The sequence below is a fragment of the Elephas maximus genome, chromosome 12 (genome assembly GCF_024166365.1).
Source record: "Elephas maximus indicus isolate mEleMax1 chromosome 12, mEleMax1 primary haplotype, whole genome shotgun sequence".
In the NCBI taxonomy this organism is placed as follows: Eukaryota; Metazoa; Chordata; class Mammalia; order Proboscidea; family Elephantidae; genus Elephas; species Elephas maximus.
The window spans coordinates 75,906,569-75,919,964 of NC_064830.1; the positions used below are offsets into that span (position 1 = coordinate 75,906,569).

Consider the following 13,396-nt stretch of genomic DNA (forward strand, 5'->3'; position numbering starts at 1 on the left):
ATCCCTCGACTACTGAAATGGTTACTTAATGAAACAGTGATAGGTGGTCTGAGATAAAGAACAGGACTCTGGGTTAAAGACCCAAGAAAACAAAGGAATGCAAGTAACAGCAAACTTGGGGGAAAACCGTTACGTGACACAAAGGTCTGTTTTCCCAAGAGAAGTCCAACTGATTTTTTCCAGTGTTAATTATGTACCTGGAAGTCTTTGTTTAGTGCGAGTGCCTGAGGGGGTTGGAGGCGGTGTCACTCCTGTGCCTTGTACTTTGGAGACATATGTATGTTCTGTGGACTCCAGAGAGCCTTCGGGAAAAAGAAAGGAGCGGGGTAAGTGGTAGTTCTTGGCACAGGGTGCCCTCACCTCAGCCTTGTTAATAAGCTTCTTTTAGCCACTCAGCTCTTGAAATGTACCACAGCTATGCTCGTGACCCCCAACCCTGCTGGGGTGCTTCGTCCTTCCACTCTCAAGAACCCTGAGTACAGCTGAGGACACACACCCAGCAGTGTGGCACAGCATGTCTAGGGAGCCAGGCCCAACAGGGAACTGAATTTTAGCAACAAGAAATGGATGCCTCTTTGCCAAAGGGTGAGGTTTGGCTGATTAAAAATCAGATTTATTTTTTCTATCATATGAGAGTGTAGTCATTATTTCCTGGGGAAGAATAATGGAACGGACCTCAGGTTTAGGAAATTACTTCCTGGATAGAACACCAAAGAAAAGAGGAGTCATGTAGTTTAATATTATCTCCAAGTCTCAGCAACTGTTAATATTTGCTGGTTGGTTTGAAATTAAATGTTTCAGTGCTCATGCAATCTTTTGAAAGCAGCCCTTTGCTGAGGCAAATGCTGAACCAAAACACCCAAGACACAGTGTCTTGAGGATCTGAACAGCTGAATGAACAAAAGTGTTGCTCATGGATTCAAGGAAGACGCGTCTGCTTGCTACAGGGAACGGATATCTGCTTTTGTACTATTTCAGCAGTCAGGCGGGAGACGGGAGCAGACAAGTCTTATCTCCATAGATTCCTGGCACAGTGATAAGAAACTGAAACCCAAAAGCATTTGGTCAAAACTCTCCTGTTAATGACATCAGGGCCAGTCTAGTCCTACCTGCTGTTAAGTTAAAAGTTCTTCCCTTTTGTGAAGCTTGTAATGGAGAAAACCAATTCAGCACGGATCCTACTACAGGGATCTGCCGTAACACTCCCTGCAAAACATAACATGTTACTCAAGGTCATCTTGTCCAGTCCACTTCCAGCCTGATGCCAGCTGGGAAGTCCAATCTGCAGCCTCACCTCTTCCAGAAGCCGTTCCTCATTTGCCTTCTGCAGTTGAACCTGAGCTTCCTGAATTCCCTTCCTAACAATTTCAGTCATGTTTTCCAGAAGCTGTGAGAAAACCAAGAATGGCATTACTCATCTAAGCTGCTTGCCTGGAGTCTAGAAGAACTATTAACACAGCGCTGGGTCATTTTTCAAAAGCATGTCAATAAATAAAATTCTGCATTTTTAAAATGCTCAAGGAGGCCTAGGCAGACATACTAGCCTCTTTTGCTAGGGAACAGGGAGGAGAAGGATAATCCTACCTACATTCTGAATGCCATGTCAACAGGACAGAGACACACTGCTCAACATTCGTGGAAATGAAGCCAGAATAGAGTTGGGTTTGGAAGGATCTTAAGAAGTCCACCCATGGATGAATAAAGCTGGCTCCTTCAGCCTCATTTTCAAATTTCCTCCTCTTCCCCACCCCTACACCAAAAACGAATCACATGACACATTTCTGACTCTTCTCTGACTAGTCCAGCTGTGGTCCTTTTTCTGTTTGAGTGATTGTTAGTGAATCAAACGTCTAGTATGGAGAGCATCCCTCAAGCTTTGTGGCCTGGTTCTCCATGCCAACTGGCTGATAAAAGCTGGTCTGTTACTGCTGGGAAGCTGCATTACTGAAATCCCTGTCCTCATTCATTCTTCTGGACCCAGCTCCAATCAGGAAGTCTTCCCTGACCTTGTCAGGCAGAGCTGACTGTGTCTTCCTTAATGCTTAAAAAAAATTCTTTTTCATAGCATTTATGACATCACTTGGTAATATGTATCTCTTTCCCCCAATGGCTTGTAAGCTCAGGGACTATGTCGAAGCCACTTGTATTTCTAATGCCTGTACACTACCTAGTTCACAGGAAGCATTTAAAATTGCGAGGGTGGGGGTGGGGGGTGGGGAGAATGAAGGAACAGACATTTCCAAGGGTAGCTTCTTCCTTCATGACCCCAGCTAGTCAGCTGGGAAAGCTCAGAAAAGGAACGGAATGCTGATGAGTCTTACAGACCCTTGAGTTTTCCTCAATTTCTCGGGCTGTGACTGCAATGGTCTCCACTAGTTCGGAAACATCTATGTCATCACTGGCCATGCCAATGTAAATACAGCTCTTCATACTTCTATACTCGGGGCCTGCAGGAAGAAACAACAGACAGACTCGGTTCCCAAATCCTCTCATGAGTCAGACACAGCCCTGCTTTCCTGTGCAACAGGGTGACAATGCAAAAGGAGTCTCCTTTACTGGGGGAGGAAAATGGTTCTCATAAGGTGAGGGGAAGCCCCTGAGGGGCTGCAGAGGGAGAAGGACGATGTCTGCCCCCAGAAGAACTCCACCTCCACCTGGAACAAAACCAGAGTTTCCCCGAAAGAGAGAAACCCATTTTCCTTTAAGCCAGTTAAAAAATGTCCTTCCAAAAGTCACCACTGACTTATAAAAGTAGTAGTTACCCATTTTAAACGTAAGGTCAGATTCCAGTTCATTTAACTTTTTCAGGAGTCCAGCATGGATTTTTTCCCCTTCAGGATCTGATTTCAAACTGCTTTTATCATCATTAGCATGTTCATACCTATAAACAATATCAAAACAACAGTGTTTCAATCTACAGAGATCAAACGTCTCTTCAGATATAGGATTAGGTGGAATGGAAGAACTTCAAACAAGACAAATGGGCAGTGGAGCCACTGATAGTGTCTTAAGACCTAGCACTTTCAAGACTATCACAAGGAAAGCCTAAGTCTTTATGTAGACCCATGGAATTTAGAAAGAGGTGAGGCCTGAAAGTCTCATCATTTGCAATATTAAAATAAAGGGGACTTGCCTCATCCTTGCAGGAGACAGGAAGCAGCATGGATAGACTGCTCAGACGGAACGAGAGAAGACGGAGTTTTCTCTCGCCAGGACACTGAGTTCTTTTTCTTACTGATTTGTCAGTTACCATCTCCTCCTAGTAACTTAAGAGTTGGCATAAAAAGACATGACATACAGCGAGTCCTACCTGAAGGGGGCCACATGCTCACCGAGCAAATGGTGGGCCCCATTGCTTGCTGCACTGTGCTTTTTAAATGCCCAGAAAATCGAGATGAATTTTCATTAGATGTGTTTATTGTGCCTCCAGATGTCCACACTGGATTTCTAAGCTTATTTGCAAAACGACCCATTCATGTTCTGTACACCCCATGGCTGGCTGAAACTTACCTGACAACCCCGATTCCAGGCCAGTTAGGGTCATCCACGTGTAAGAGGCCTGACGTTCCTTCCACTTCCTGCTTGAACTCTTCTCTCAACTGCAGCGTACAGGTCAGAACCGGCAGCTTGCTTTTTATGCAGGTGACAAGCTGATCCACATCCTCACACCGAGTTCCTAAAGCTGAAAGCATTCACAGAATGTTAGGACAGATGCTTAAGGAATGACTGAAAAAGGACAGTGGCCAGGGTTCCCATTTCTGCTACCAGAAAGGGCAAAAGCTCTAAGTACATCCAATTAGCTGGAGCTGAGAAGCTTTAAAAAAAAAAAAAAACTGCTAAATCTAGATATGGAAGTATCAGATGTTAAAAATTAACTTAGCAGACTGCTTCAGGCATAAAGACAGTGTTTTCTTACAGAGAAGGTAGGATTTACCCCTCAAGTTTAAAACACAGTGTAACACTATTAGAAATGAGATTTTTCTGACAGAAAGAATCTGCTTCAGTCAGGTTATAAACATCACATCACAGGTTAAACACAGAAAGGCAACCACTCGGTTCTCTCTTTACATTAACATGACTGAAAGAAGGGAAGTGCTTTGGTGGATTTGTGGCGGGAGGGCAGGAGGGTCAGGGTGGTGAGGACCGAGTATCCATTCCTGCAGCTCAGAGCTTGGGAAGTCTCAGGGCATCGGGGCTCCAAGAGGGTTGGCAACATGACTACTCCCTTGCTTCCTTCAATCCAAACGCTGTATGGTTTTACTAAGCCTCAGTATATGGTGCCACAGGGTGTCCTCGGCCTCTGGGGTGAGGGGGAGAAGGCAAGGCCACACTGCACAGTAGGAACAGAGACTAGAAGACCCTCTGAGACCACCAGCAATCTTTATCATGATGACTTTTTCTTTGCAGAGCAAGGGAGTAATACTTTTCTTTTCCTACTTTGAGGTCATTCAGGAAATATTTTTGCAAAACTGTTACAAGCATCAAACATTTTCTGAAAATGTTTAAATTACCTCACAAAAAAAGCACAACCGAATTTTTACTTTATTTTTTGCAGCTTATTTTTATATCTAAGTGCTTAGTATATGCCAAGCACTACATAAGGTACTGCATATATACATGATCATGTTTTCATTTTCACATCACATGAAGTATTAGTAATCTCTTTTTTTTAAGTGTGAAACAAGTCTGGAGATCAAGGACCTTGCTCAAGGCCCCATGGTTATGCAGTGACTGATTTTCAGTCATAAAAGCCCACGCACAGCTACACTACTTTCTTAAATGCCTCAAACCACACCTACCCTGCTTTTTCAAGTATCTCAAACAGTGGCTTCTTAACCTTTGCTGGCCTATTAGAATCAACAGGGAGGTTTTTAAGAATAGAAGGGCCCAGGCTCCACTCCCAACAACAACAGCAAAAAAACCAAATCCATTGCCATCGGGTCAATTCCGACTCACAGAGCCCCAGATCAATTACATCAGGATCTCTGTGGGTGGGGCCCAGCCAGAGGGAATTCTAAGCACCCACCACAAGGCAATTCTAATGTGCAGTCAGGACTGAGAACCACTGGGAGAGAAAACCAATGGTCCATAAGCTATCAAAACACAGGAATTCAACTGACTTCAGGAGACTGATTCTCTAAGAACTTACATTAGAAGCAAATCTACCTAAACTCAGCACAAAACAAAAAGCCTCTCCAAAAAAAGATGCTGGTAATGACAGAACAGAATACCGTAAGTGGAAGCTGGACAATCCCGACAGCCTGGGGTATAACAGACCTGTAACTGTGCCTCACCAAAACAAAAGCGCCCCGGAGGAAGGAAATCCACTGAGACAGTTACCTGCTGCTGTCATCAGAGGGCTGAACCGCAAACACAAGCCCTCCGCTTCCAGGTCCATGACAGTGAGGCCGCTCGCCGGCACCAGCTGCTTCAGCTGTTCTCCCAGCTGCAGGGAAAGACGGGTGAACACGCTCCAGCACCCCAGCAGCTCCAGCACCCCAGCACCAAGAGAGCCGAAAGTCTTCTTCCAGACCCGCCCTCACCAACTCAGCCCCAGACCAAAGAGGATCTCAGAGGGCTCGTTTCACCTTTTGATTCTCTTTGAATACTTATAGCACTTTCTTTTTTAAAACAGTAAATTTTACATTTTTTTCTCATTAAAGAAAAAATGTAAGTTCACTGGAGAAAAACCTAGGAAATACAAGTAAACGCAAATAATAAAAATTATCCATACTACACCACTCAGAAATACCCACTCTTGACATTTTGGTACACTGCCTCTAGGTGGGAGTTGGGGTGTGTGTGTGTGTGTGTGTGTGTGTGTGTGCGCACATATATTTTATTGTTAAAAAATGGGAAATTCTACCCACTGTTGAGTTGCCTCCATTTATAATGATCATTCGCTTCTGCCTTAAACATTCAGCTACATGTTTTCAATGACTGTTTTGAACTCCAGTGTATGGATGTAACGTAACTTATTTACCAGATACCCTAGGTTGGGCACATTCAAAGTTTTGCTAAGATTAATACTGCTGTGGTAATGTTGTTTAGAACACCTACTTTAGGCTAAAATCCGCCAGGTACAATTTTGGTGTCACAAGGTGGCTGACCATGAAGACTGCTGATGCTGCAGGCTGACAAAGGTGTTCAGGGGCTCTGGCTTATGTGCCTTCTGATGCTGCTACGAGCGCTCATCAGGGCTCCAAAGCAGCTGCACTACGGTAACGATTCTGCATGCTGTTTTACAGCCTTCCAAAAAAAACAACCAGAACAAACCTACTGCTGTGGAGTCGATTCTGACTCAGCGACCTTACAGGACAGAGTAGAACTGCCCCACAGGGTTTCCAAGAAGTGCCTGGTGAACTTGAACTGCCGGATTTTTGATTAGCAGCCAAGCTTTTAACCTCTGTGCCGCCAGGGCTCCTTCACAGCCTTACATAGCAGCAAGGAAACGGTCACACAGGGTGTGAGGTAGTGATCTAAGAAGGGAACCCAGCGCCTTCGCAGGTACTCCCTGACTTCCTACCCATAACAATGCTTTATCTAAAACCATGGTTCTGATGGTCAGGTGCCAATGCTTTGGATGTAAAAGAAAAGGCAGAGGAGTGCCATCCTTACCCAGCGATTCAGAGCATCACAGGAGTGCCTCTCCTGGCTGACTGTTGAAGGTGCCATGTTGGGTGCTGGTACAGCGTTAAGCCCTGGATCTGACCCCAGAACACAGAAAGAGTCGTCACTCCCAGAAACACAGCTCATCAAACAAACACCCCTCCAGTACCATTTCACTTAGGTCCCAATATTCCCAAGAGAATATTCTCAAATATTACTGAAATCAAATGTATATCTGACAGGGTTTCAAGGTTCCACACTTTTTTTTCTCATGAAAAATATAACACTTGAATACATTCACACAAGTAGAATTCTTAATTTCATGTAAAAAAAAAAAAAAAGTTTTCTTTCAAGGAATTTCAAGAGAAAACCAAAGTGTAAAGTTATAAATTAACAACTGCTCTACCAAGCACTCTGCCAGGTAAATCAGGGTACCCAACAGCATGAAAATAAGGCTTCACAACAGATTTAGTCCTTCACTCTTTGAATGGCTCAAACACCAGCTCACACCAGACACTGCTAAGCCCTTGGGGTAGACTGTAAATAAGGCGGACAAAGTTGTAGTCATCTTGGAGTTTACATTTTAGTCGAGCAAACAGACCATAACAAAGAAAGAAAATTGCTCTATATTGTTGTTAGTGCCACGAAAAAAGGCAGGGGCTCTGATATGATATGATGGAGTCACTTTAGACACGACAGACAGCGAAGGAGGTCGACATTTACTTGAGACCTAAATGGCAGGAAGGAACCAGCTGTAAGGAGAGCTACAGGAATGTGTCTGAGACAAGAAGAAAAGCAAGTATAAAGGCCTTATACTAAAAAAGAGCAGAGTGTGTTCTAGGAACTCAGAGAAGATCAGTATGACTAAAGCACAATGGCTGAGAGGGTAAGTGGCAAAAGAGCACAACAGGGGCTGGAACATGCAGGCTTTATGAGGCATGGCAGAGTCTGGACCTTAGTCAACACAAAGAGTAAGATACTGGAGGGCTCTGAGCAGGGAAGTGACACCATATGACTTCCTCTTTAACAAGCTCACTCTACCTGCCATGTGGAGAATGGTGGGATGAGGGTGTGTGGGATGTATGGAGCTTACCTGAGCCTGGTAATTCCTGGAAAAATTTGAACACCACTACCGGGGAGCTGAACTCATCTTCCACCTGAAAAATGGAAGTCTGATATTACTGAGTAAATTCCCCACACAGTGAGTTTGAAAAAGAGATGCTATATTTTTGTTAACAAATGCATAAAAAAGTCCAAAGGTTAATTTTAGTTCTAGAGAAACAAAACTCAAGGGTTTAGTAAAATTCTTAAAAATAACTATGAACCAGTTCCAACAGTCCACTGTTGAATTATAAGATTAATTAAAAATTTTACACTGGTATACTGAAACTAAAACAGAAGGAAATTTTAATAATAATGGATAAATACAGGTCTCATTGGTCTGCTAACCCAGACTTGCTAACCCAGGTTGGCTGTTTGAACCTACCCAGAGGCTCTGGAGGAGAAAGACCTGGCAGTCTGCTCCTGTAAAGATTACAGCCTAGAAAACCCTATGGGGCAGTTCTATTCTGTCACATGGGGTCGCTTTGAATTGAAAATCAACTCAACGGCACCCAACAACATATCAGGATCAAAGAAGACAATGAAAAGGGAAAAGAGAATCGGTGCTTAAGAGAGCCAATGCTTTCAAGAATTCTAGAGATTATAATAACCAAGGAGGATGGACTGGAACTTCCTCTACTCATAGCAAAAAAAGAGAACAAGTACTTTCCTCTCATGAAACTTTCAGGACACGGGTCCTGCTGGCAATGTAGATAACCGCGGTCAGAACTGAATTTTCTAAATCGCTGACCTGGGCACCAAACAACTAGTTTCATTAATGGATTTCATAAACAGATGAAAACATTTATTGCATTGAGATCATCCCCCACTAAGTTCATGCTCTCCACTGAACAAATATATAGTCAGCTGTCAGCTCTGTCATGGGGTCAGGACACAAATGGAGCAGGAATGCCCCTCACAGACTTTGTGGTACTTTTTTTGGGGGGGGCGGGGTACACCTCAGGAAGCAGATCTCTAGGCAGTCAACAATTCTAGTATTATAATTCCAGTCACAAAACCAAGACTGTTACAAGGCTCTGAGTGTGGTGACTCATTAGTATGGTCACGACAGGAAAGCTAACTTGGGAAAGACATGAAGTAGTTGGCTCAGAATCTTCTCTACTAACTTGTCAAAGGACTGTGTGTATGTGGTTCATATCAAGCAAGATTTATATTCAAACCTGCCAATTATTTACTGAGTCAGTTCCTACACTAAGTGCTTTCTCACATAAAGTTACAGGGTCATAATATTGAAATAGAATGAAATGAGTACAACAAGCAAGAAGGAACAAAAAAGTCAACAAAAATCTCTAATTCCCCCATCCTTGATTAGGATAAGTCAGAATGATCTGAATGCCAAGACTTCTATATATAGATTATCGTCTGTTTCTTTCTTTCTTTGAGCTCAGTGGTCTCAAATGTCAGTGTGCATAAGAAACACTGTGTTGTTGTTAGGTGCTGTTGAGTCAATTTTTGACTAATAGCAATCTTGCGTGACAGAGTAGAAATACCCCAGAGCTATTTGTAGGTGTAATCTTTATGGGAGCAGATCTCCAGGTCTTTCTCCTGCTGAGTGGCTGGATGTGTTCGACCTGCCAACCTTTTGGTTAGCAGTCATGTGCTTAACAGTTCAATCTTAAGAAACACTGTATATCATTGTGCTGGAGGTCTGAGCCAGAGCAATTAGGCTAGATAAAGAAATAATGGGCATCCAGATTGGTAAAGAAGAAGTAAAAGTATCTCTATTTGCAGATGATGTGATCTTATACACGGAAAGCCCTAAAAAATCCTCTAGAAAATTACTAAAACTAAGAGTTCAGCAGAGTGTCAGGATACAAGAGCAACATACAAAAATCAGTTGGATTCCTCTACACCAACAAAAAGAATATTGAAGAGGAAATCACCAAATCAATACCATTTACAGTAGCCCCCAAGAAGACAAAATACTTAGGAATAAATCTTACTAGAGATGTAAAAGACCTATACATAGAAAACTACAAGACACTACTGCAAGAAACCAAAAGAGACCTAAACCCAGAAAAAAAAAAAAAAAAGAGACCTACATAAGTGGAAAAACATACCTTGTTCATGGATAGGAAGACTTAACATTGTCAAATGTCTATTCTACCAAAAGCCATCTATAGATACAATGCAATTCCCATCTAAACCCCAATGACATTTTTTAATGAGATGGAGAAACAAATCACCAACTTCATATGGAAGGGAAAGAGGCCCTGGATAAGTAAAGCATTACTGAAAAAGAAGAACAAAGTGGGAGGCCTCACTCTACCTGATTTTAGAACCTATTATACTGCCACAGTAGTCAAAACAGGCTGGTGCTGGTACAACAACAGATACATAGACCAATGGAACAGAATTCAGAATCCAGACATAAATCCATCCACATATGAGAAGCTGATATTTGACAAAGGCCCAAAGTCAGTTAAATGGGGAAAAGACAGTCTTTCTAACAAATGGTGCTGGCATAACTGGATATCCATCTGCAAAAAAAAGAAATAAGACCCATACCTCACACCATGCACATAAACTAAGTCAAAATGGACCAAAGACCTAAATATAAAATCTAAAACGATAAAGATCATGGAAGAAAAAATAGGGACAATGCTAGGAGCCCTAATAAATGGCATAAACAGTGTACAAAACATTACTAACAATGCAGAAGAGAAACCAGATAACTGGGAGCTCCTAAAAATCAAACACCTATGCTCATCCAAAGACTTCATCAAAAGAAGAAAAAGATTACCTACAGACTGGGAAAAAGTTTTTAGCTATGACATTTCCGATCAGCATCTGATCTCTAAAATCTACACGATACTGCAAAAACTCAAATACAAAAAGACAACCCAATAAAAAAATTGGCAAAGGATATGAACAGACACTTCACTGAAGAAGACATTCAGGTAGCTAACAGATATATGAGGAAATGCTCATGATCATTAGCCATTAGAGAAATGCAAATCAAAACTACAACCCGATTCTATCTCACTCCAACAAGCTGGCATTAATACAAAAACATAATAGAGAGGTTGTGGAGACACTGGAACACTTATACACTGCTGGTGGGAATGTAAAATGGTACAACCATTTTGGAAATCAATTTGGCGCTTCCTTAAAAAACTAGAACTACCATACGATCCAGCAATCCCACTCCTTGGAATATATCCTAGAGAAATAAGAGCCTTTACATGAACAGATATATGCACACCCATGTTCACTGCAGTGCTGTTTACACTAGAAAAAAGATGGAAGCAACCAAGGTGCCCATCAATGGATGAATAAATTATGGGTATATTCACACAATGGAATATTACACATTGATAAAGAATAATGATGGATCCGTGAAACATTTCATAACATGAAGGAATCTGGAAGGCATTATGCTGAGTGAAATTAGTCAGCTGAAAAAGGACAAATACTTATGAGACCACTTTATAAGAACTCGAGAAATAGTTTAAACAGAGAAGAGACTATTCTTTGATGGTTACAAGACGGGGGAGGGAGGGACGGTGGGAGAGGGGTTTTCACTAATTAGATGGTAGATAAGAATTATTTTAGGTGAAGGGAAAGACAACACACAATACAGGAGAGGTCAGCACAACTGGACTAAACCAAAAGCAAAACAGTTTCCTCAATAAACTGAACGCTTCAAAGGCTAGCGTAGCAGGGGCAGCGGTTTGGGGACCATGGTTTCAGGGGACATCTAAGTCAACTGGCATAATAAAATCTATTAAGAAAACATTCTGCATCCCACTTTAGAAAGTGGCATCTGGGGTCTTAAACGCTAGCAAGTGCCCATCTAATATGCATCAATTGGTCTCAATCTACCTGGAGCAAAGGAGAATGAAGAACACCAAAGACACAAGGTAATTATGAGCCCAAGAAGCAGAAAGGGCCACATAAACCAGAGACTACATTAGCCTGAGACCAGAAGAACTAGACGGTGCCTGGCTACAACTGATGACTGTCCTGACAGGGAACACAACAGAGAACCCCTGAGGGAGCAGGAGAGCAGTGGGATGGAGACCCCAAATTCTTGTAAAAAGACCAGACTTAATGGTCTGACTGAGACCAGAATGACCCCAGAAGTCATGGTCCTCAGACCTTCTGTTAGCCCAAGCCAGGAACCACTCCCAAAGCCAACTTTTCAGACAGGGATTGGACTGGATGATGGGATAGACAATGACACTGGTGAAGAATGAGCTTCTTGGATCAAGTAAACACATGAGACTATGTTGGCATCTCCTGTCTGAAGGGGAGATGAGAGGGTAGAGGGGTCAGAAGCTGGCCGAGTGGACACGAAAAGAGAGTGAAGGGAAGGAGTGTAATGTCTCATTGAGGGGTAGAGTGATCAGGCATATATAGCAAGGTGTTTATAAATTTTTATATGAGAGTCCAACTTGATTTGTAAACTTTCACTTGAAGCACAATAAAATTAAAAAAAAAAAATACTGTACAGGGCTCCTTAAGAAATATTGTATAGGGTGATATATATAAATTTCTGGTTCTAGCAACATGGTAGACTAAGCTAACACTGAAGTCATCAGTTCTAAATACCTGAAATGTTGGATTAAATATAACTGATAACCAAAAAAAAGTTTAAACTATTGCTAGGTGCACAAAAAAGCTAAGTCCAGAAATGAAAAGAAAACTGGAAAATGTGTAAGCTGAGCTGCAGGGGCTGGGCAGGATAAACATGTATGGGGCCTGGAATTTGGCTTTAATTGCTAGTCTTGAGTTTTAATGCCAATGGGAGGGACTGGAGACAAAGTCTTGGGACCAAGAGAGATGGTGAGTTTGCAGAGTTATTAAGCATCTTGCATAAAACCAGGACCCCTGAAAAATACCTCTTATGAAAGGAAGAATAGAAAAATTCTATCCATTGCCCAGCAAGAAATCTTAACTCTGCCTAAGGCCCTGGAAGAAAAAATTCTCACAAGAAATCAAAATGTCAGGTGTGCACTACACTTGGGTTTGATATCCTATGTGGTGTAAGACTCCTAGAGCTGTGAAATTAACATAGATAAATGGAGCCAGGTCAGTCAAACTCCTGAAACATGTAGCAGAAACAAATGCAAGTCATACTTCCACAACTCAGGCTGCATACAATTCCTGCAAGAAAAAAAAAAATTCCTAGCCTACAGACACAATTGAGAGAACAATTTGTGCCCCTCAAAACTGAGATACTAATAGAACAATTAGCCATTAGAGATATGCAAATCAAAACTACAACGAAATACCACGTCACCCCTGCAAAAACGGCAATAATCCAAAAAACAAGAAAACAAATGCTGACAACATTGTGGGAAGACTGGAACTCTTACGCACTGCTGGTGGGATTCTAAAATGGTACAACCACTACGGAAAATGGTTTGGTGCTTCCTCAAAAAGCTAGAAATAAAAATACCTTATGATCCACCTATCCTACTCCTAGGTATATAGCCAAGAGAGATAAGAACAGTGACACAAATAGATATATGCACACTTATGTTTACTGTAGCATTATTCACAACAGCAAAAAGATGAAAACAACCTAAGTGCCCTACAATGGATGAATGGATAAATTGTGGTACGTACATTCAATGGAATGCTATGCGACTGTAACAAATAATAAGGAGTCAGCAAAACATCTTTCAACATGGATGAATCTGGAGGACATCCTACTGAG

At 42.0% G+C, this 13,396-nt stretch overlaps 1 protein-coding gene across 3 annotated transcripts in view; it reads right to left on the reverse strand.

Moving 5' to 3' along the window:
- The window catches only part of PDXDC1 (pyridoxal dependent decarboxylase domain containing 1), a 62,832-nt gene that overhangs the window by 3,486 nt on the left and 45,950 nt on the right, over positions 1 to 13,396 (reverse strand). For all 3 annotated transcript variants that reach the window (XM_049902790.1, XM_049902791.1, XM_049902789.1), the window contains exons 14-22: positions 7,703 to 7,766; positions 6,619 to 6,707; positions 5,341 to 5,446; positions 3,511 to 3,682; positions 2,763 to 2,881; positions 2,326 to 2,447; positions 1,295 to 1,387; positions 1,110 to 1,206; positions 198 to 302 (exon numbers count right to left, since the gene is read on the reverse strand). In XM_049902790.1, coding sequence (XP_049758747.1) covers positions 198 to 302; positions 1,110 to 1,206; positions 1,295 to 1,387; positions 2,326 to 2,447; positions 2,763 to 2,881; positions 3,511 to 3,682; positions 5,341 to 5,446; positions 6,619 to 6,707; positions 7,703 to 7,766 — 967 coding nt within the window. The remainder of the gene's footprint in view (positions 1 to 197; positions 303 to 1,109; positions 1,207 to 1,294; positions 1,388 to 2,325; positions 2,448 to 2,762; positions 2,882 to 3,510; positions 3,683 to 5,340; positions 5,447 to 6,618; positions 6,708 to 7,702; positions 7,767 to 13,396) is intronic.